General features: G+C 43.2%; 1 protein-coding gene and 1 long non-coding RNA gene across 6 annotated transcripts; one reads left to right on the top strand and one right to left on the bottom strand.

The window, feature by feature from the left end:
• Window positions 1-1,871: 1,871 nt before the first annotated feature.
• LOC143830294 (uncharacterized) lies at window positions 1,872-10,421 on the bottom strand. Its single transcript, XR_013228412.1, has 3 exons — window positions 10,295-10,421; window positions 9,667-9,819; window positions 1,872-2,959 (listed from the first exon to the last, which is right to left on the bottom strand). It is a non-coding gene; the product is annotated as an uncharacterized LOC143830294 (long non-coding RNA).
• On the top strand, window positions 7,389-21,331 carry SLC10A1 (solute carrier family 10 member 1). Of its 5 annotated transcripts, none has more exons than XM_077322611.1 (8): window positions 7,389-7,713; window positions 7,855-7,939; window positions 8,207-8,636; window positions 11,628-11,838; window positions 13,783-13,961; window positions 17,915-17,978; window positions 19,046-19,157; window positions 19,816-21,331. In XM_077322611.1, the coding sequence occupies exons 3-7, from the start codon at window positions 8,212-8,214 to the stop codon at window positions 19,139-19,141; spliced, it is 975 nt and encodes a 324-aa protein (XP_077178726.1). In that variant the 5' UTR covers window positions 7,389-7,713; window positions 7,855-7,939; window positions 8,207-8,211; the 3' UTR covers window positions 19,142-19,157; window positions 19,816-21,331. The 5 variants fall into 5 exon arrangements, with proteins under 5 accessions (XP_077178726.1, XP_077178724.1, XP_077178725.1 ...); XM_077322609.1 differs by having other exon boundaries at window positions 17,782-17,978; XM_077322610.1 differs by having other exon boundaries at window positions 19,046-21,331.
• Window positions 21,332-21,867: the final 536 nt, after the last annotated feature.

The following is a 21,867-nucleotide window of genomic DNA, read 5'->3' as shown; positions in this document are numbered from 1 at the left end:
AATTTTCCAGTCGGGATTTCCCATCTTGCCTCCATTTTGGATCATCAGTGTCACATGTTCACTCCATTTACCACCTTTTCACACATGCACCCCTCAAGCTGTCCCCTGAGCAATTTGGTTACTTTTTAAAGGTAAGCTTCTCTCACTGTTACAACACAAATTTCATTATGATATAACAATATTATAATGTGGGGATAAAACAGACAGCAATTTTTATGTAGATTCTCCATGCAATTACCTGTCCAATAATTTCCTTTTCTTTTTGGCAGGGAGGATAGGTTTTGATGTTACGTGTTTGTATGAAGAAATATTTAGCATGTTTCATAATTATTGAATTGGTGCATCCAGTTCAACAATCTCCAGCCATTTTTATAGCTGGCAATTAAGGGGAGCAGGAGATCTTCGAAATGTCAGCAACCATGCTGTTCCCCACAATACATCCAGCAATACAACACAATGTTACGATGTTATAACATGGCACATGCTCAAACAAAGAGGGGAATAAGGGGGAATAAGGAGTATTCTTCCCCTTGAGACCCCTTGGTGCTTGCTAGAATGCTAACCTCAGGGATCACTTACTCTCAATGTCCATGATTCACAAAGTGCAAAGGAGTCACTAATTAATATTCTTAAAATATTTTTGCAATTTAATCTCAGAAGACAAACACACTCACCACGATGCAGGCTTCATTGGCCATTTAGCTGAGATTTTTGCCCCTTCTTTCTACTGAAACCTCAAACGGTGGCTCCTAAGTTAACATTGCTGAGGAATTACCCAGGTGCAGAAATGCCCTCTATATTCCTGGAGGCTGAAGAAAACACTGCATAGTTCTTCTGTACAAAATCTATTTGGGAACAATTTTTTCCTACTTACCATAAGATAAAAGCTTGTTATAAACGTAATCTTGCTATAATTTCACTCTGAACGCCCTAATTGGTTTACAGATTTATTACTGATCTCTGAGGCTGACAGGATGTTACCTCTACTTGCAGTAATCTTGTTAGTTCTGTTCTCAGCGAGACTTCCCTGAGCACTCCCTTGAACAGAGAATCACTTGTTTTGAGTTCAGTTGCCCCTCATTTGCTGTCAGAAGGAGCAAGGGGGAATTAAAGCATGTTCCTAACAACTATGATTTTTTGCCGTAATTAAAACAACAGTTTGGGAAGGGGAGAAAATAACATATATAGGGTATGTTTGCATAGGCTGGGTTTTCCTCAGTGTTTTAAGAGTTCCTACCTCAGGGCATATCTCCCAGGTACTCCTCATTCTGCTGAACATGCAGTTGTTTTCTGTATGAGCTTACCTGTTCTTCAAGATTTCCTGGGGTGCAGTCGCTCAGCAGTAGACAGCCAAGAAACTTGAGCAAAGAACTAAAACAGTCATGATCTCCATATTCCATCTTTGCCAGAATTAATCCCTTTTATTATGTTGAGTGTTGTTATTTCCATGTATGGAAGCTTCTGAGTCACATCCAAGGTTTTACAGCTGTGAGTTGAAGTACAATCATGCTGTTTTTGATGTAAAATGCATCTTCTGATGCACCCCCTGGGACAGAAATGGGTACAGACATGATGTCCGTAGTCCCACCCCAGGGAGGACAGCAGAAGAGGTCAGGGAAGCTGCAGAGCAGCACGGCAGGGGGCTGGGCCAGTGTCGCCACTGCCCGAGGTGGCCGGGGCAGTGGCAGAGTGGGGCAGCAGGATGTGGGACCAGCCCCACTGCAAGAGGTATGGAGAGGGGGAGGGAGGAGGGAGCCTTGGTGTGTGCCTTAGGGAAGGGGGAGGGACCAGGAAGGTCAGGGAAGCCAGAGGTAAGGGGGACGAAGGCAGGGGGGATGGGGGGGAGGAGTTTGTGTGTGTGTGTGTGTGTCTGAGAGAGGGGAAGCGATCAAGGAGTCCCTGAGCAGGTATGTGTTCTACATACCTTGTGAGAGTCTGGTTGTCACTAATTTATTTGCACTGTTGTGCAATCTTTAACAGTTATAACCTTCAAAGCTCGTTGACGACAAGTTGTAATTCGGTTTAGGATTGCATTGTAATGTGGCATTTCCTGAAGATGAGCGTTACGTCCTTAATGATATGATGTTAGGTTAGTGATGCACACTTCACCTCAGCTTCCCCCTCTAGTCGCAGCATGATTTGCATTTAATTTTGTTACCCATTGGTGAGTTTTATCTATCCAGATGCATTCATGCATTTCTAAATGTCTAGCTTTTTTTCAGAGATCTTGACAGTGCTAAATCCACAGCAGAGAGGAATGGAGCCAGATCTTCTCACGGATATCCCAGAGCCTTTCCTTGCATTTTCAGCTTTCCTTTTTAAAGGATGTTTGTGCAGTATCCCAAATGAGGCCACACAATAGAAATATTCAGTGTCATTAAAATATCAGCTGTTTTATTCTTTAATCCCTTTCCTAATAATCCTTAATATAAGAGTTTGCCTTTTTCATTGCTGCAGAACATTAAGCCATGAGCAGAAAGAGGGGGAAAGGGAAGCAAGTCGTACAAATTGTCACTAAGACTATATACGATCATCTGAAGCAACCTTGCCAACTTTTCCTAATAGAATTCAAGAGCCTTTAACAGTTGCAACAAGATATGCAAACTAGCAAATGAATGAATCACCAAGTGAGGCGAACACCTTCAAATACCCTCAGCAAAATGATGGAAGTGAGAGTCACAACAGGCAGAGACTTACCTAGGGCTGTTGTGACATCTATGGTGTCTCCATCAGAGCTGGGAATAGCTCCTGAGGAAGCCAAGTACAGTCATTACAACACACAACCTTCCTGTTCTTCAGTTCTGGATTAAAGCAATGCTGCTTCCTGCATACTGGACAAATTCAGTGTCCCCACCCTATTCCCATGTGGCCACGTCAGAGTGCCAGGGATGAGTCCTCCTGCCACCACATAGGAGCAGCCTCAGTGTCTGGTTTCTGCCTCCTGAAAATCTTTTGGAACCTGCCAGGGGAAAAAAAACCTTGTTTGAAATTGAAGCTGGAATCAATGGGTGGTGAAAGTTCTATCCCTGCAGCAATAGATTTCCACAGTTGGTAATGGACAGAGATGCTCTGCGCACAAACCCTGTTATTTGCAAGGTTAAGTGAAATATCAGCTGTTGCAATTAATTGTTTCCTTCCTTTGGTGTTTTATGTCCGTCTCCCCAGTTCTTAAATCTTTAGTTCTGCTGTGCCATTCTCATTGTTTTCTTTCTGCTTCACTAGTTTTACCTCTCCACTGAGTTCATTTTATGATATTTATTGCAAACATTAAACCATTTTATGGGTTTTGATCATTTACTTGTTTTAAATCTACTGGTTGGCCCTTAGTAATCTTATCCCTTATTTGATACATTTTTATGCTGCTGCTGTGGGTGTTTTCCCCCCTTTGGTGTTTTGACTGTGTTCATCATCAGGTTTATTGTATAACCATAGGCCATTACAAAGTACAACCATAGGCAATAAAAGCAGATAATCTCACATACAATGGAATCCAAACAACAGAATATCATAGATGATCAGAATCAGCCATCCCCCCTCACCTTAGACTTTGTCTGTCTGGCAGCCAGAGCAAACAGCACAAATCTATTAGAAATGTATGGATTGTTATCTGAAATTGGAAGAATCACCTTCTCGCAATTTGGAATGCCAGGGGGCATTGCTGGGTTTGTTTTATTGCAATGTGTATGGCTGCCTTGAGAATAGTTTATTGAGTGGTCTACTAGTATGTTAAATTAATTCATGAACTGATGGTTGGAAGTAAATGCGTTAGACAAACTTATGAAGTGAAATTGCATGCATATCTATTTGAAGTAAGTGATATTTTATTCAGTGGGGCGTGCTTCCACAGTAGCGTTCTTTGGACTGAGACCCAAGAGATCTAGGCTGCTTTTGAATAAGCGTGTAGTGATTAAGTGGGTTCAAATCCCATTTGAGCCATGAAGTCAGAGATACCATGATCATGGCAACTTCACTCCCCGTTCTGTAAGAGGTAATGTTGACCAACATTAAAGGGTTATAGAAAGGTAAACAGAAATGCTGTGACTATTAAAAAGCAGTGTATTTAATGCAGAATTGTATTCTGCATTAAATACAAATTATTATAGTTGATCTGACATTGCAGTTTTAAAAATTCTTCAAAGGATAAAAAAAAGTATTTCAAAATTAATGCTGAACTATATTCTCTCTCTCTCTCTCTCTCTCTCTCTCTCTCTCTCTCTCTCTCTCTCTCTCTCTCTCTGTGATCATTAGAAGAAATCTTGCATTGCCATCTAGTGGTGCTTGACGTCCCATGAAATGGAAATCAGGGGGGTTCGGTGTAAACTGTTGCCTTTCTTGAAACCAACCTCAGGAAACAAAAACAGACCTCAGCACATGACGATGATTTCAAACTGGGACCAGGAAAACTAACTAACAAATTTCAAGAACAACTGCTGGGTTTTGGACTAGGAAACAGTTCTCATATTAAGTCAAGAGAAGAAATCTGACGATCAGCCACTCAAAATATGTGCTTCAGAGTAGGGATTGAAAATAATTTCATAACCTCAAGGATGTTGCATTTTTCCATTTCTGCAATAATTCTTGCTAAGTTGATCCTCAAGCATGAAAGAGACACATCATGAACGAATATAGCTTCACCCGCTGTTTAAGTTTCTTTGTCTTACTTAACCATTCTCAGGGCTACAAAGGGCTATAGAACATGTGAAAAGTGAAAACCCTGAGGAGTGGTGATGGTAGAAAACACAAATGCTTTGCAAAGTCCAGGATTCATTTTGCCCACAGATATGCAGTGGCATTATTTTGGTACCTCTCATATTTATAGTCAAGAAAACAAGAAAACAAAGATCATGGCATCATGGCATCCGGCTCTCTCGATTACTGGCAAATAGATGGGGAAGAAATGGAGATAGTGACAGATTTTATTTCCCTGGGCTCCAAGATCACTGCAGATGGGGACTGCAGCAAAGAAATTAAAAGACGCTTGCTCCTGGGGAGGAAAGCTATGGCAAATCTAGACAGCATCCTAAAAAGCAGAGACATCACCCTGCCAACAAAAGTGCGTTTAGTCAAGGCTATGGTATTCCCAGTTGCAATGTATGGCTGCGAAAGTTGGACCATAAGGAAGGCCAAGCGTCAAAGAATTGAGGCTTTTGAACTCTGGTGCTGGAGAAGACTCTTGCAAATCCCTTGGACTGCAAGGTGAACAAACCGGTCAGTCCTAGAGGAGATCAACCCTGACTGCTCTTTAGAAGGCCAGATCCTGAAGATGAAACTCAAATACTTTGGCCACCTCATGAGAAGGAAGGACTCCCTGGAGAAAAGCCTAATGCTGGGAGCGATCGAGGGCAAAAGAAGAAGGGGACGACAAGAATGAGGTGGCTGGATGGAGTCACTGAAGCAGTAGGTGCAAACTTAAATGGACTCCGGGGAATGGTAGAGGACAGGAAGGCCTGGAGGATCATTGTCCATGGGGTCGCAATGGGTCGGACACGACTTAGCACATAACAACAACAAATATTTATAGTTAGTGCATTTCTATCACATGCACGCTGTTGCTTTTCTGGAGAGGTTTTACATGAGATATTTGGAGCGCTCTTTTCTTTCCTTTTGGGGCACTTTTCACTTTTCTGTTGTCTCATAAGCATGGAAGGCCCTCCATTCATCATCAAGCAACTGTGCTTGAACCGAAAATCAGAAAACGTCCATCTAAGGACTAGAAAAAGGAAGGAAGAAATGTGGGGCTGAGTTTCTCCACTATCCCTGGATAGGCTGTGGGCAGAGAGTCCATATTACCTACCCACGGGCAGCTAGTTCAAGATTTATCCAGTGACCCAGATTTAATGAGGTTTCTTTTTATTTTGACTCATTGGGACAAAATAAAGCCATATATCATAAATAAGTTGGCCACAAACTATGAATGCTCCCTCAAATCCCAAGGGCTTCCCCATGACCGTTTATGCACTGGGAACTTCACTGCCCCAGCTCCCATGCAGGAGTACAGATCGGGGGTGGATGAGGTGCACCAGGCCAAATGCTCCCCCATCTGGGTGCAGGAAGAGGTGGGGCAACTTGCCATGACTAAAACTCCAGCCTGCAGCCCGGCATGAAAGCTACAGTGCGTAAACGGTCCATGTGGAAGCAGGGGTATTTAGCATGTATTTAACTCTCTTCTAATTAAATCAACATGCCTAAATTTGACTCTTATCATTTTAAGTTTTTTAAAGTATATATTCTAAAAATCATGTATACCAATGCAGCTGCAAAAGAATAAATAAATATAAAATGTTCTATCAGCTTCACATAGTCCAGCAGTTGTCCTCCTACTACCTTGATTTGGATGATCTGGCCACAAGGATCCATGCTGCAGTGACCTTGAAGCTAAACGGCTATAATGCATTTTAAAAGTCTTCTCCTGAGGTCAACTCAAACTCCAGTTGGAACAGATCATAGCAGCCTGCACAATGCATGTCCTGCACTTGCTCCATTGGCTGGGCTCAGTTCAAGGTACTGATTATCATCTCCCATGCCTTCATGGCCTAGGACCCGCATACCTGCACACCCACCTCTCCTGTTATGTTCTGCCATGGCAACTTCCGTCATCTGAATAGAATTTTTTGAAGGTGCCTCTCTATTACACTGGTAAGATTGGCAGCTACATAAGGCTAAGATTGGATCACAATGTTCTAAAATGCTATCTTTGCTTGCTTAATACATTCAGCATGAAGCTCATGGCAGCCCTAGTCTCTTTGCTGAAGAACAAGTTGCATATAAACGTCCCAAACCTTCTACATGTCTTGTTGTCTATCCCTTTTCCTCTGGCTCATCTGCCATTTTATTATGCCACCTCACATGCCTGACAGAACCTTTATGCCTCAGTAATCTGCAAGAGATCCTTTGGTTGCTTTTATCCAACTTGTGCATTAATTCCCCACCACCATCTTGTTTTCTTCTTTTCTCTCAAGTGTTAAAGATGAGGGTGGATTTTAAATTTGAAATCATATTATGGTCAAGTAATGTCTTTTAAGATCTTTATTTTACAAAATTAGTTATAATAAAAAATAAATCAAAGGTTATTCTCAAGATCAATGGACAGATCCGAAAGGAAGTAGGGGAAGAGTCCAGAGTCATAGATGAAGTACTAATTCACACTCCCCTTCACTACTGCTGTTGTCACCCGCAGTTTGCGCAAGCTTTGTCCACATGCCAAACTTCTTCCTATCCTCTCTGTATTCAGAATTGTTTAAAATCAGCTGTGCAGTGACAGAAAGAGGGCAAAGAGGGAAAGAAGAAAGGCTTACCACATTCCTTCCTCTTACTAGTAAAGTTCCCAGAGCAATTCATCTGAAACACTGGCTTGTGGGTATGGTCCAGTTTCAATAGCAATGAATAAATTAATGCAGCTAAGGATTAGAGCGGGGGAGATCTCCTATAAGAAAAGGACATCAAGCAATTCCAGGAGAGAGAGAGAATCAATAACTTTCCCCAGCTCTGGGCTTCCAGGGTACGGGGAACAGGTGACCAACAAGAAGACCATAGCTCAACCCCTAAGTGCCTACATTTCATTTTTCCAGGAGCTATGCTGTGCATAGCAAGCTAAAATAATTAGGCATTAGATGGGATTTTTTTCATCTAAGATCTCAGAGCTTCATCTCTTGAAGAACTTGGTTACAAATTCGATGAGAGTTTCTTGAGAGTGTAAACACACTACCAATACTTGTAAGTAGAGACTTTTAGTCTTGGGTATATTAATCTATGTGAAATTTGTAATTTAATGTGTTTGTGTGAAATAATGAGTGTGTGTCTGCTGAACTGAGGCAATGATTCTAGCAGATTTAACTACTCCTGTTATGCTTGCAGCCAAGACCTCTGAGGCTCCTAGACTCCTCCACACTTGGCAGGGCATAGATTTGGCATAAGATCGTAGCACTGTACTAAAACGTCTGTAAGTACCACCTTGCTCATTTCTCTTTTTAAAATATCAACACTGGAGAGTAAGAGAGAAGATGAAACATTGAGCTAGGGCCAAATCACAGGGCCTGTTCTTAATACTAGCATACCACCTACTGAAGAACTGCTGCATACTAGAGTTCTTCTAAACATAGGCTGAGAGCTTTCATTACTCAGAGAATGACTACAAAGACAGTAGGTACAATTTTGTGCACAGCTTCAAAATTTTCACCTGGATTCCTTCCTTTGTCAACTTTTACAGGGTAAATGATGGCTAAGAGCGCAATCTCATCAGCTGACACTAATGATACCTATGACACCCCAGAATCATGGAAGCCAATGTCATCAGCCAATGTCTCTCTACCTAATTTCACCTTTCCATTTGCTTTTGGCCAGAGGGCTACTGACTATGCCCTGAATGGTGTTCTGATTGTTGTTCTCATCATTGTTATGATCTCACTGGGCTGCACCATGGAGATATCGAAGATCATGGCTAATTTCCGGAAACCCAAAGGAGTAGCTATTGCTGTGGTAGCCCAGTATGGAATCATGCCCTTGACAGCATTTGCCCTGGGTAAGTTGTTCCAGCTGGACTCTATTGAGGCACTGGCTGTACTCATCTGTGGCTGCTGCCCGGGTGGGACTCTCTCCAACATCTTCAGTCTGGCATCAAATGGAGACATGAACCTCAGGTAAGCCATGAACATGTTCATGATACTAAACACACTAAAATGATAGTAGACAGTGAGTGGCACAGATGCTTTCACTGGTTCCTTGGCTGACAAAACATGCCTTCTAAAAGGTTGGTTAAGGGTGAAGTAAGGAGTCCTCTAATCCAAACTGTTAACTGGTAGTATGGAACATGAGATAGTAGTAGGAAGGACCCATGTTTTGCATGCAGAAAGTTCTGTGTTCCATCCCTGGTATTGTCTCATAACTGGATCTCAGGAAGCAGGAGATCATAACTAGGATCTCAGAAATGACTTACCTCCAACCCGCGCCCCCCCCCCCAGACCTTGGGAAGCTATGCCGTTTGGAGGAGTTGTCATGGGTTCAATGGACCAGCTATAGACATTACTTTCAAGGTTAATTCTGACAGAGTATGGTCTGGGACATATAGTGCTTGATTGGAGCTAGCATGCAATTCAATACATCGTTTTTCGATACCCTCTTTCACCTAGTCAGGTTACTGGTAATAAGAGGTAGTCACTGTTAGAACCATAGAGTTGGAAGGGGCCATACAAGCCATCTAGTCCAATCCTCTGCTCAATGCAGGATCAAACTAAAGCATCTTTGATAAGCATCTGTCCAGCCGCTGCTTGAAGACTGTCAGTGAGGGGGATCTCACCACCTCCTCAGGCAGCTGATTCCACTGCTGAACTACTCGGATGTGAACCCCCCCCCCTTCTACACCATTACTGAGGGTTGCAGCCTCTGCTGCCAACAGGAACTGCTCCCTGCCCTAATCTAAGTGACAACCTTTCAAATACTTAAAAACAGCAATTATGTCACCTCTCAACCTCCTCTTCTCAAGGCTGAACATACCTAAGTCCCTCAGCCTTTTTTCATAGGGCTTGGTCCCCAGACCACAGATCATCCTCATTGCTCACCTCTGCTCTCAATTTTGTCATGTCCTTTTTAAAGTGAGGCCTTCAGAACTGCACATAGTATTCCAGGTGCACTAATGCAATAGTGAAAGGTCAATAATCATGAAATACATACCAAAACAACTTGAAGACATTCAGGAACAGAAGACCATACGTGTGAGTGCTCTTAGTCCTTCACATCCCACCATGGGTATCTATGTCATGTGTCATGTGTTCTTGTCTTAGGATATATCACATTTTATCATATCATCCCCCTTCTCAAGCAACTCTGAAAAGTAGAAACATGCTATTCTTATTTCACAGTTGAACTTGGCAGTAACTTGTGATGTGCCCCAAAAGTCAAGAATGGTATAAAGTCAAGTATTCCACATCTAGCTTCAGGATTTGGAAGGGTCCTGGCCAAGAGTCCATCAATGAGATCCATCACTCAGCAAGAGGAAGGAGGCATATTAGGATGCTAGGGAAAGGAATATGATAAAACGTATTTCCTGGAGCACCTACATCACTAGCAAATATTATGAGCCATAAAAACATAACAAATAAAATTAAAATGCACTGCTTGGTGCAATTTAATCCTTAATAAATCCAAGAGGTGGCCTCTGGACTTTGCAATGAACTTTGCCTTCTGTTGAAATATTTTGTTCTCTTTCCATCGGCAAAACTGAAAATGAGTAAAGGTGGCGTGAAAGAAGTCCCTGAACTGAATTCCCTGCTCAAATAATGATATGAGGGGAAAAGCAAACCTGTTTAATGTTTCGGGAGGGGGGCAGGTTGATGCCATGTTTGATGGTTTTATCCAGCTTCTTCTGACTTCTGCTGTGGAAACCCTCTTGGCTTCAGAGCCCCAGCAGCGGCCCTACATTGCCAGCCTCTGGAGTCAGCCGTGCATCTGTGTTTAAACTGGCCTTCCACAGTCCCTTATATCAATACAATGTGAGCAGTGGGGGTGGCAGCTATTTCTTAGAACAGCTTCTGAATTTCTGGCAATAATAGCTAGAACTGAAATAGCTACCATATAACTCAGAACCTCACTTCTAACAGCAAGCCACTCTGTCTTGCACTTTCCTTATCACAGCCTGACAAATACATCCTGACATGGAAGATTAAACTGCAATATGCATTTTATCTGTTCAGGCCACTTTGTACTGTGCTGATTATTGTTCTGCACATCATGCACTTGGTAAGGCCCCATGCTGTGCATTTGCAAGGTGTATTGGGGGGATTTTCTGGGTTTTTGAAAAGAAAAAGCTGTACATGCTAGCTGTCACACTAGCATCCAGATTTTTTTGGGTTTCCCATGCTTAGTCAGAGGCTGTGTCACAGCTTCTCTCTGTGTCAAATCCTAAACACTAGGAATAGGACAGGACACTCACCTGTCACTGCTGTAAAATACTTTCAAGTTCAAAATCTGATAAGGGATATAATAATTTCATTGATTTCAGTAATGAACACCCCAAGCATTAATGGACTGGCTGTTACATCAGTGCTCTCCTGAATGACCATGTGGTACTCCACTGATGTGTTTCCAGGCGGCCACTTTTCCCCACTCCAAAGGGCCTCATCCACAAAACAAATAACCAACCTTAGTTCTCCTTCTTCTTGTAGGAGCAGGATGGAATTTCAGAAGGCTCCAGGAGGCATCACCTTTGGATTTGTGGGGAGTGCCAATTGAGAAATAGCTCATCACAGAAGAACGTTTTGACTCTGAAACCCCCACTTTTGTGATTGCCACCACTCCCCATTGCACCCAATTTAAGTCTGGCCCTGCCTTTTCATAGCAGTCATTTTGGCGTGGCAACATAATTAGTGACTCCTGTTTTCCACCAAAAAAAGAGCAATTTTCTTGTGCCAGTCGTTTCAGTTCTTGCAGTGGCCACTGCTACAGTCCATTCACAGGAACCACCCTTGCCACCTTGAGTCTGTAAGCACCCTTCTCTTGACTGATTCAGGGAGTTTAATTCTAATGCCCGCAGATAGGAAAGGCTTGACCATGAGTGAAGTGAGGGGAAGTCCAGGCATTCAGAAGACTATCCGACAATTAATTCCTTCTTTCCCTTGTTGCTCTTTCTGTCTCAGTATTGTGATGACAACATGCTCAACACTCTTGGCCCTTGGCCTGATGCCTCTTCTGCTGTACCTCTACACTAAAGGCTTGTACCACGGTAGCCTGGAGTCCAAAGTGCCTTACAAAGGGATTGTTATTTCCCTGGTCATGACACTTATCCCCTGTGTTCTGGGCATCTTCTTAAATGAAAAGAAGCCTCGGTGTGCTCACCTCCTTGTAAAGGTAAGTGGGAGCAGGGAGCAAATTGAAAGCATGTTTCAAAGATAGGAGTCCCATGATTCTGTATCATTCCAGTTTTAGTATATGTGTTGCTGAAATGAGCACTAAGTCCCATGACTCTGAATGTCCTGTTTTATGGGATTGAAATTGGCCTCAGATTATGCTTTTTTTTTAAACTGACTGAACAGAGTTTGAGACTGTTGATGTGTTCTGTGTTTCTGAAGTATCTATTATTAAAGATGTGAGTACATACCATGGCATGTATCCAGTCTTAGGGGGGAGGAAGTCCTACGATCTTCCTTCAACTTGAGCGGCAATTCTGTCTTCAACTTTAAGATGAAGCTATCTTAAAGTTGAAATTTTTAAACAGAGGATGGATAGCCGACAGAGAGGCTGATTCTGTGAAGGCTTAAAGGTGTGGCAGGTTACAGTGGATGGGTGATAGGAATGTGAGTGTCCTGCATAGTGCAAGGGGTTGGACTAGATGTCCTAGGTGGTCCCTTCCAATTCTATGATTCTCCTGATAAGGCATTTTTTTTGGGGGGAGAGTTAAGTGAAATATACAAAAGAATAGTTTCAGAACATAGCTCTGTTGGTCTGCAGTAGAACAGCTAGATTCATAGCTGTTCTCTATAGCCCCTCAGAGACCAACAAGATGTTTGTGATATCGAACATAGGGAGCTCATAGTCTACATGTCTTGTTGGTCTCTGAGGGGCTACTGAATTCAGCTGGACAAAAGAAGACTGTGATATTGTGGGAGAACTCTGGGAATTACAGGAGTCTATCTGATAAAAAAGATCATTTTCAATTTTATTCTATAAGAGCAGAATAAAACTGGCAGCAGCTGCATTGGTTGCGAGTTGCATTCCAAATCAGGTATAAGGTTTTGGTTTTGACCCTTAAGGCCATTTGTGGTCTGGCCCAGCGAACCTGAAGGACCACCTAACTCCCTATGTCACACGGAGAGCTTTATGCTCTGCAAGTTTGAATAGGTTGGTGATACTCAGCACACACAAAGTGTGCCTGGCCACCACCAGGGCCAGGGCTTTTTTGGTCCTGGCCCCTACCTGGTGGAATGAGCTCCTAGAAGAGCTTAGGGCCCTGTCGGAGTGATCACAGTTCCACAGGGCCTGCAAGATGGAGCTCTTCCACCAGGTATTTCATTGAGGCCAGGATGTAGAGCATCAGCTGGATCCCTCCTCTGAGTATCCTCTGAACATCCGAACATCTGTATGCTGGATACTTGAATCTCAGTGGAATCTGAGTTGAAACAGCTTCAAATACCTCTAAACTCCACACGCTATAGCATGTAACTGATGGCCCATTGAGTTGGCGGGAGGTGGAAGGGGGATGGTAGAGGGGGGAGGATACTATTGGGTTATATTTTTAATTGATGTAAACTATCAGGAGCCAGCTGGTCTAGGAGTGGTGGGCAACAAATAATTAAAAAATCAAATCAATCAGTCAATCAATCAAGAAAAGCACAATATAAAATGATTTATTGATGGTATATCACCCAAAATATGGACTGAAAAAATGTATACCATAGGGAGATTTCCATGCTAGAAGTGCACAGCAGAGCATGCCAATATTTTTAATCTCTGGTGGAACTGCAATTGAGTCCATGCTGGCTGGTCTTCTGTTACAGGGTTTATTACATAGTTAATGTAAGACTTGATTCAGAATTACCCTTTCAGTTTTTGGTTTGTACATGCCAGAGGAATACCAGGTTCTTAATAGCAACTCTTTTATGTGGTTTCATAGTTAAGAGTGTCAAACTAGGACTGGGGACATGTAGGTTTAAGCATATCCACTAGATGACCTTGAACCAGTCACTCTGTCGTTTTGGGGCCACAGTATATGAAATGGCATGAATTCATAGCTACTTCCAGACATCTTGACTAATGCTGAATGGAGCTCTCCTGTTTTTCTTCTCATATTTTCAGGCAGGCATGATTGTTCTGCTTCTTTCATCTGTCCCAATAATAGCTCTGTCAGTGATTAATGTTGGGAGTCAAATATTGATCATCTTCTCCCCACGCCTGATGGGAACATCTGCTTTAATGCCATTTATTGGTTTCTCCTTGGGCTACATTCTATCTGCATTCTTCAACCTCAATGATAAGTATGTCCTTCCAACTAATCTCAATTTATTTTGCCTATAAGCTCTAAAGACAGGGACTGATTCCAGTAGCAAATATAGAGGTAATATGGGCTGGGTATTTGTCCTGAGTTTGCTTATTTAGTTAGGACATTTTTAGCCTGTCTTCTCTAAGAAGGATCCCAGTTTGGCAATGATGGTATCTTTTTTAAAAAGTGATATAAAAATAGATCACATGCCCATTTAAAGCAGATGCATCTATCTAAACCAGGCTTTCTCAACCAGGCTTTCATGAGACCCTGGAAGGGTTCCCTGAATGGGTGGGAGTTAATTTTTATATGAATTTGTTAAACATTTATCAGGTGATATGACCATAGATGGTCCCCCTCTCCCCAAATGGCTGATGGTGGGCCTGGAGGGGTGGGAAGGGGAGGGGCCCCAGATGGGCATGTACACCGCTATGCTTCCCAACCATATTTGATGATCGCACCACTTCTGGGATATCTTGAAGCCTGAAGAAATGTAAAAATCTGGTAAGATCTGATAAGATCAGGCTAGTCTGTGCTATCCAGATCAGGGTTAATTAGTCATAGTCCCTCTTAAACAATTCTGCCACGTAGATTGGGTATCAATCTGCCTGATTCAGGAATGCCTTTCAGTAATGTAGGAGCCACAACTGGAAAACCTGACACTGAGCACTGGCAGTCTTAATCAGTCTGCTCAAAGGAAATGAAACACAAAAACTCACCCAATTAATCAAGTTGCCTGAGTTTATATTGGAGGAAATGGCCTTTCAAGTATGTAGGTCTCAGGCCATTGATGGAGTGGTGATAAAGGAAATTATTACAACCCTGCATGGCCCCAGTGCCAACACTTTGAAGGTCTTTAAGAACCAGTATCTTGAATGGAACTCAAATGATCAGCCAACTCTGTACTCTAAAAAAAAAACGGGTTGGTTGCAATAACAGTTGAGTAGCCACATAGAGCACTAGCCAAAGTATGTTGCAACAGTCCAAGCTTGAAACCACTGTAGCATGGGATCAGCATGGTGAGATTGGCTAGGTCTAGCCAGGAGGCTAACTTCTGTGATAAATAACACTCACAGGAAACACTTTTTTGCTACCATATCCTCCTGCTTTTAAAAAAGAGGTTAAAGTCCAACGGAATGCACTGGCCCTTAAATGACTCAGACAGGGACAAACGGATGCCATCCAAGATGTGCAGAACCATACCATCAGCCTCTAGTATGACCCCCTGGCAATAATACAACCTGGTATTACCACTACTGGTAATAAAGCACCCAAAAGCCCAGAACAATGGCTGAAGATAAATGCAGAGAAGTCAGCAAGACACCAGAACTATCTTGGCACCCAACCAGATTGAGGCTGGTTGTCCTGCTTGTTTCTTTCTGGCACAACCTGAAATGTTGCTCCTCTTTCTGGAGGCATTTGGGGCTGCAGAAGGAGAGGGTTGGTAAGAAAGTCACACTCTGCAGATGTAAATCCTTCCGTTTGTGGAAATGCTCCAGAGAAACTAAGCCACTATATATATTAAGATAATCTGACAATCAAGCAAGACACAACTTTGGGTTCACTGTGCATGCCTTCTTTTGTTCTTCAGGTGTTTTATAATTTATCACATTGTACAACGATGCAGAGTAAGTACCTGTCAATCAGCCTGTGATATCTAATCAGGATGGTTAATTGGTAAATGCATTATCCCACCTTCTAAAATGTATTGATGATGTATGAATTCTGAATACAAAATACAGAATTCATAAGGATGATGCGGTCATTCTAAATTAATAAACATGGTTCTAACTTAGGCCTGATTTCAGTACTGAAACTACTTTGGTGCTCTGTCTAATGACCTATGCTGTAATGTAGCTAAGGGAGTATGACACAGTGACTCATCTGGATCTTTCAGGTGCTTTCAGAACCGCTCTTCATGGTATCCTTCTGGCCTATCTGGCTTTGTCTGGAAATTGGAGGCACCATTTCATAAAAAGCAAATGTACTAATCATACAGGGTGACTGCTGCTCTTCCACGTACATTTCTTCTATTGAGTTCTATGGGGTTCAATCTTGTCCCCCTTGCTATTTAACACCTAGAGATTCTCTATGAAATTGGGAGAAGTCATCCGGATGGAGGTTTCAGAGAAAGCTCATTACGGCTCCATTTCTTCTTTTTCAGTCGAATTATATTGTTGGAAGCCCCAGTGCCCTTGATGAATTCGATGAGGGCAAATAAAGAGAAACCCAGTCTATTCAAGACACATGTTAATGGTGGGAGGTCTGGTTGTTCTGGGAGATGGTGTTTCTCCTGTGTTTTGTATGGCTGTATTTTACTGAGTCTGGGTAGAAAGCTTGGGAGTGCTCTTGGTTCTGCAGTTAGTCCCAGAAACAGCATGGCAGCAGCCATGAACAAAAGTGCTTATTGCTGCCACCTTAGATTTGGATGCCAGACCTGATCCCCAATGCTCTATGCCTTGGCATCGATAATCCAGATTGAAACTACCTTACATGAGACTGCCTTTGAAAACTGTCAGGACAAAATGCAGCATCCTGTTTATTAGCAGGAGTAAGCCACTAGCAACGCATAAGACAGATAATGAAGGAAATGCAATGGCTCCTGGGTCAGTTCGTGGCACTATTCAAATTGACATTCTTAGCTGTTAAATCCCTAAGTGAAATCAAATACCAAAGGTATCTTAGCAGGTGTGCTGTTCTATAACCTGCCTCCACAGATACCTTAAGAAGCTTGGAAAGGTCATGCTTTCCTACATCTATATCTCATCTTTTCTGGACACTAGATTAACAGGGTTTTCTCAGCATGGACTCCCCCCCCCCCCCGGGGATGCTTGACAGAACTGCCTTGGAAATTAAAAAGGTAACCCATTTCATTCCAGAAAACATTTGGGTAGGATAGCGTTTATTGTAGCTGTTGGCTAGTCTATTCTGATCTGGGTTGGTTTTTAATATTTTGGTGATTTTGATTGTTTTATTATGAGTTGTGTTTCGCTGTGTTAGCTAGCAATATGAAAACTCCTGTGATTTCTAAGCCCTTATTAAATGCTGCACACAATATCTAAAGCAGTGGTCTCCAACCTTTTTCTGGCTGGGGACCGGCGGGGCATGCGCGGCGTGGCCCCTTATTCCCTCTCCCCTCCCTCCTGCAGTAAGAAGCTTCCCGGGCTGCAAGCTTGCGGCCCGGGGAAGTTTTTTACTGCGGGGGGGGGGGAGAGGGAACCGCGGCCCGGCGCCCTGGCCTTCGCGGCCCGGCACCAGGCCGTGGGCCGCAGGTTGGGGACCACTGATCTAAAAGATAAGATCAGCATGATTATTCAGCAGAGATCCAGATTTTAGCAGCTGAATCCCTCTTTAATCATATTCCCTTCAGAATTATGAGGACTATCATCTTGCTTTCTTTTTAGCAAATGCCCGAATTCTTACATTAACAATCCCATAGCAGGTAACACAGTCTTTTGTAATAGAGAAATGTGTGGCATTCACATGTTTACGGGGCTCTCCAATTTGTCAGAAGTAGACCGACAAATGGCAAGCCTAGCAAATGTCCCGTTGCTTTAAAGCAGCAACTGCATCTTTCCTCTGGTGTCGCCCTAGATTTCAAGGCCTCTACGGCAGTGAAGGACCTGAGATTACAGCACTGCTCACATTCACAATCCACTTGAGCCATTCAGGCATTTCATTGCTAAACACACACAACACACACACACACAACTTGCTTGAACAGTTCTGAAAAACAGCCCCCATGTGCCAAAGTGGTGCATGTAAGACTATGTCCCTGTGTAACGCAAGAATGCATGTGAATGTTTCCTGGATAGGTGCCGGCGGACAATCTGCATGGAGACAGGCTGCCAAAATGTGCAGCTCTGTTCCACCATCCTCAAGCTGGCCTTTGCCCCTGAAGTCATTGGACCCCTCTTCTTCTTTCCTCTTCTGTATATCATATTCCAGCTGGGAGAAGGGCTCCTCTTCGTTGTGGTCTTCAGAAGCTGCAGAAACATTAAACAATGGAAGGGCAAGTACAACCTTGAAAAAGCATCTCTTGCTCCGTTATCTTTTCTTAATCATTCCCACAGTCCAATTAAGTGCCAATCAAAGATCTTTTCTGGTCCAAAGTAGACTTAGGCCAGAATAGTTTATGAGCTCAAATCCTAAGCTATGTACACTTTCCTCCAGTACTTGGAGCTTCTGCTGATTCCAGACCAGCAGATTTCAGTGAACTGAACACCAACTAGCACCACAGAAACACACCAAACAAGGGACACCTCTGCTATGGAGAAAGGGGGGTGTAAATTAAAGCAAGGCTTAGAATTCAAGTAATCCGGTATGATGGGGGGGGGGGGAAGAAAGTTTGAAAATAGGATTGGGCATGCATCCTGTGTACCTGCTTTGCACTGTAGTCACAGATTTAAGGCTCAGGACAAATTAATCTCTCTCAAAGAGAAGCTGTCAGTAAACTGTAGCTCTCTGGTAGACTTCTGAGGTTCAAGGCTCTATAGGGAATTCACAGCCCAAGAACTCGGTAGCCTTAAAGCAGTGGTCCCCAACCCCCGGTCCGGGGACCGGTACCGGTCCGTGGATCAGTCGGTACCGGGCCGCAGCTCCTCCTCCTCCTCAGGGGCTGCCCTTCTGCTCTGCTGCCGGCTTACCTTTGGTGCTCTCCATCAGCCGCCATGGCTGGGGCTCCCCCTCGGCGTGGCACTGTGCAGTTGCTGCTGGCAGCACCCCCCAGCAGGTGACAGGAAGTCAGGGGCGCCAGCGGGAAAGCAAGTGGAGCAGGGGCTCAGGCGGTGGGAGCATCCCTCGGCAAAAGATTACCCCTCCCCCGGGCCTCAGTAAAATTTTCAAGCTTTGACCGGTCCCTGGTGATAAAAAGGTTGGGGACCACTGCCTTAAAGTATTTCATAATGGACAGAAGGAAAATGTCCCTCCTTTTAAAATCCCTACCCTTGCAATTCCTCTTAGATCCCAACTTGTATACAAGGGTTTCCTCTTATCAGTTAGGGTCCCTACTGCATTAATTTTCAGTGATGGGGGAATAGACCACAATTCCATTTGGCTCCTATTTCTCTTTTGTTTCAGATTCAGCAGCTATGGACCACACTGAAGCAGAAATCAACCAGACAGGAGAGATTACAGCAAAGGAAGGGAACGCTAAAGAACCCTGAGTATTCTTAAGTTATCCATCCCTAAGGTTTGCCAAGAACAAGAACCTGTGCATCAAATGCATCCCACCTAGATGGTGCTGCAGAGGAAGGGCTATCGTGGATTGCATTCAAAGATAAGGACACCATCTTTGTCCATTATTTGCTTTCAGCTTTCCAGTTTTCACATTTCTGAGAACTGTCATAGAACTCTAAAATCAAAGATCATTTGAAATATTTAGTGGAATCCTGTTTTTAGCATACCAGCTTCATGCTATTTTGTATTATGGGTTTAGTGTCCTTAATTTGCAGCAGTTCAAGAGGGCATTTTGCCACTTTGAAGCAAAATGCTTCTTTAGTACTGAAAAACGTACATAATAAACCAGCCAACCAACAGTAGTGTTTTGTGACATTGGACAGCAGTACTGCTTACAGGGTACACACTGCTGCCATCTTTGGAGGAGTATTTCATCCCAGGATAGAAGGAATTTGTGATTAACAGAGTGCATCTTTTGGCACTGTATGACTCCTATCCCTGATATGATTTACTGCAAACTGATGGATAGATTGCATATTCCAGCTAATGCAATTTAGAACCACAGGAGAGGAACTCCAGAGGCGGCACAATTTCCCCTGGCCTTGCCTGTGTCCTCCCCCTGCCCCAGGCAGCTGGGGCAGAAACTAATTGTTATTTCTATCAACTTGCAGTTATGTCTACAACTGCTAAGCAGCACCCAGGTTGTATTATCATCACCAATAATGGGAGTAGAAGTTCTACTCCACAGGAAAAAGCAATATGAAAAGCAGCACAACTCCTTTAAGATGGTGGAAGAGAAAGGAAATAACAGCTATGGACTGAAGACTGAATATGACATGCAAAGCCCCAAGCATCTTCTTATGACATGACTTTTATGTAGTGACCCTACCACTTTTAAATAGGTGATTATTTTTATCATCTTGGGAACTTGCATATGGAACACAATCTGTATCCAAAAGGCAAACTGAATATTTGAATGAGCAAGCAACAAGAGTGCACCTATTTTTACCAAGGGCCTGTCTGCCTTTAACTGCTAAGTGGCTGAACAGCCTGTCGAAATTCAGACATACACACATTTCCCCATTGCTGTACCTTGGCCTTGGGGAATACTGCCTGCTAGGTCCCTGAAATAAAAATGCAGTGACATCTTTAAAGGCTGTCATTCCCATCTGAACTATCATGGGCCACAGCTCACTTTGTGAAGCAGTATCTCCCTGGTGAAGTGGGCTGGGAGCAAAGAAAGCTCAAGATATTATGACAGTTCACAACAAATTTTGTTAGTCTTTAAGGCGCTACTGGACTTTTGCTCTCTTCTACTTCTACAGACTAACATGGCTACCCATCTTGATCTATCTCCATAGCAATAAATTTGTTAAGTCTGTAAGACAACAATGTATTTCTGTACTTTCCTATAACATGGAACACACCAACTCCTGCTATACAGACTCCTTATGTGATAAACACCAACAGCCTTAGGCTTATGTATTCTGAAGAGACACAGAGACAGTTGGTATCCAGTGTTCCAGAGCACATAACTGGGGCCTACGGATTAATGGCGGTTAAATTGAAGCTCTGTATTATGATGAACTGGGATGGACAGGAAAACTGCATGGGTTAACCGTCCTGGGATGTCCTCGTGTCAAGTTCCCTCCCCCAATTTTTCTCCTTTTGTAAAACAATTGGCAGTAACTTGTTTTCATCCGATTTCCTTTGTGGGGGGGGGAAGACACCCCCACCTTAGCACAGCTTTTTGTTTGTGTAAACACTGTCAGTTACTTAAGGTTTATGCCTTATTCCTCCTATCAATAGCTAGTTCAGACTGCCCCTGCCACAGGGTAAGGGATCTGGAAATGGTTCACGACATGCCAGGCAAAAATTTATTCCGGACCCTCTGTATTCTGCTGGGGGAAAAGTGGAAAAACTCTCCTGCAGTTTCAGACTATCAGAGCTCTCCAATCTATTCACTAGAGGCTTCATCTGACTGAACCTCAGAAAAGGGACAAGTTCTGCACTCAAGAATAAAAGACTCTTTAAAAGACAATACTTGAGTGGAAGCAACTTCACTGTACATAATGCTTACCTCAAAGTATCAAGGCTCAGGGCTTCTCAAAGCCCACTCCTTTCATAGAATATCGAGTTGTACAGATCAAACCATTTTGGAATAAAAATGCTTTTAGTTAACTGTCATCTGCCTGTTCTAGTATTTTTATGCTGAGAACTTTGGATTCTTCTCTGTGTCACATTGCGTGGGTTTGGCAGCTGTGCAGGAGAATGAAGAAACGGTTTTGTACTGGCTCAACAGTGACTTAAAAATACTTGGGGGGGGGTGTGATGGGGGATTTCAGTTTGTATGGGGTCCTGTGGCCCGGCCAGCAGCATGTACCAGAGTGGTGGTTAGCTAACATTGCAGTGTGTAGCTCAAGGGAGTTCAAATGCATAATCACAAAAAATCAATACAGTATCAGAGCACATGCATAAGCACGTCTTTTTTTTTTAATGATTAAAAACGGTCGGCATACTGAGTTTGGTGAAAAACTCTGGGTGCATAACAACCCCAGCACACGCTTGTGGGCCTTTGTGCTGGCTATGCAGCTTAAACATAGTTTGTCTACACATCACTAAAGGTAAAAGGTAAAGGTATCCCCTGTGCAAGCACCAGGTCATGTTTGACCCTTGGGATGACGCCCTCTAGCACAGTGGTCCCCAACTTTTTTTATCACCGG

Source organism: Paroedura picta, chromosome 2 (assembly GCF_049243985.1).
Source record: "Paroedura picta isolate Pp20150507F chromosome 2, Ppicta_v3.0, whole genome shotgun sequence".
Classification (NCBI taxonomy): Eukaryota; Metazoa; Chordata; class Lepidosauria; order Squamata; family Gekkonidae; genus Paroedura; species Paroedura picta.
The sequence above is the reverse complement of the archived record's forward strand: the minus strand, read 5'-3'. Positions and strand labels throughout refer to the sequence as shown.

Bases quoted from the DNA above. Each gene is read 5' to 3' on its own strand.
- SLC10A1 (XM_077322608.1), top strand. From the start codon at position 8,212: ATGATGGCTAAGAGCGCAATCTCATCAGCTGACACTAATGATACCTAT. The intron at 8,637-11,627 runs GTAAGCCATGAA...TTTCTGTCTCAG, and splicing joins AATGGAGACATGAACCTCAG to TATTGTGATGACAACATGCT. The intron at 11,839-13,782 runs GTAAGTGGGAGC...TCATATTTTCAG, and splicing joins GTGCTCACCTCCTTGTAAAG to GCAGGCATGATTGTTCTGCT.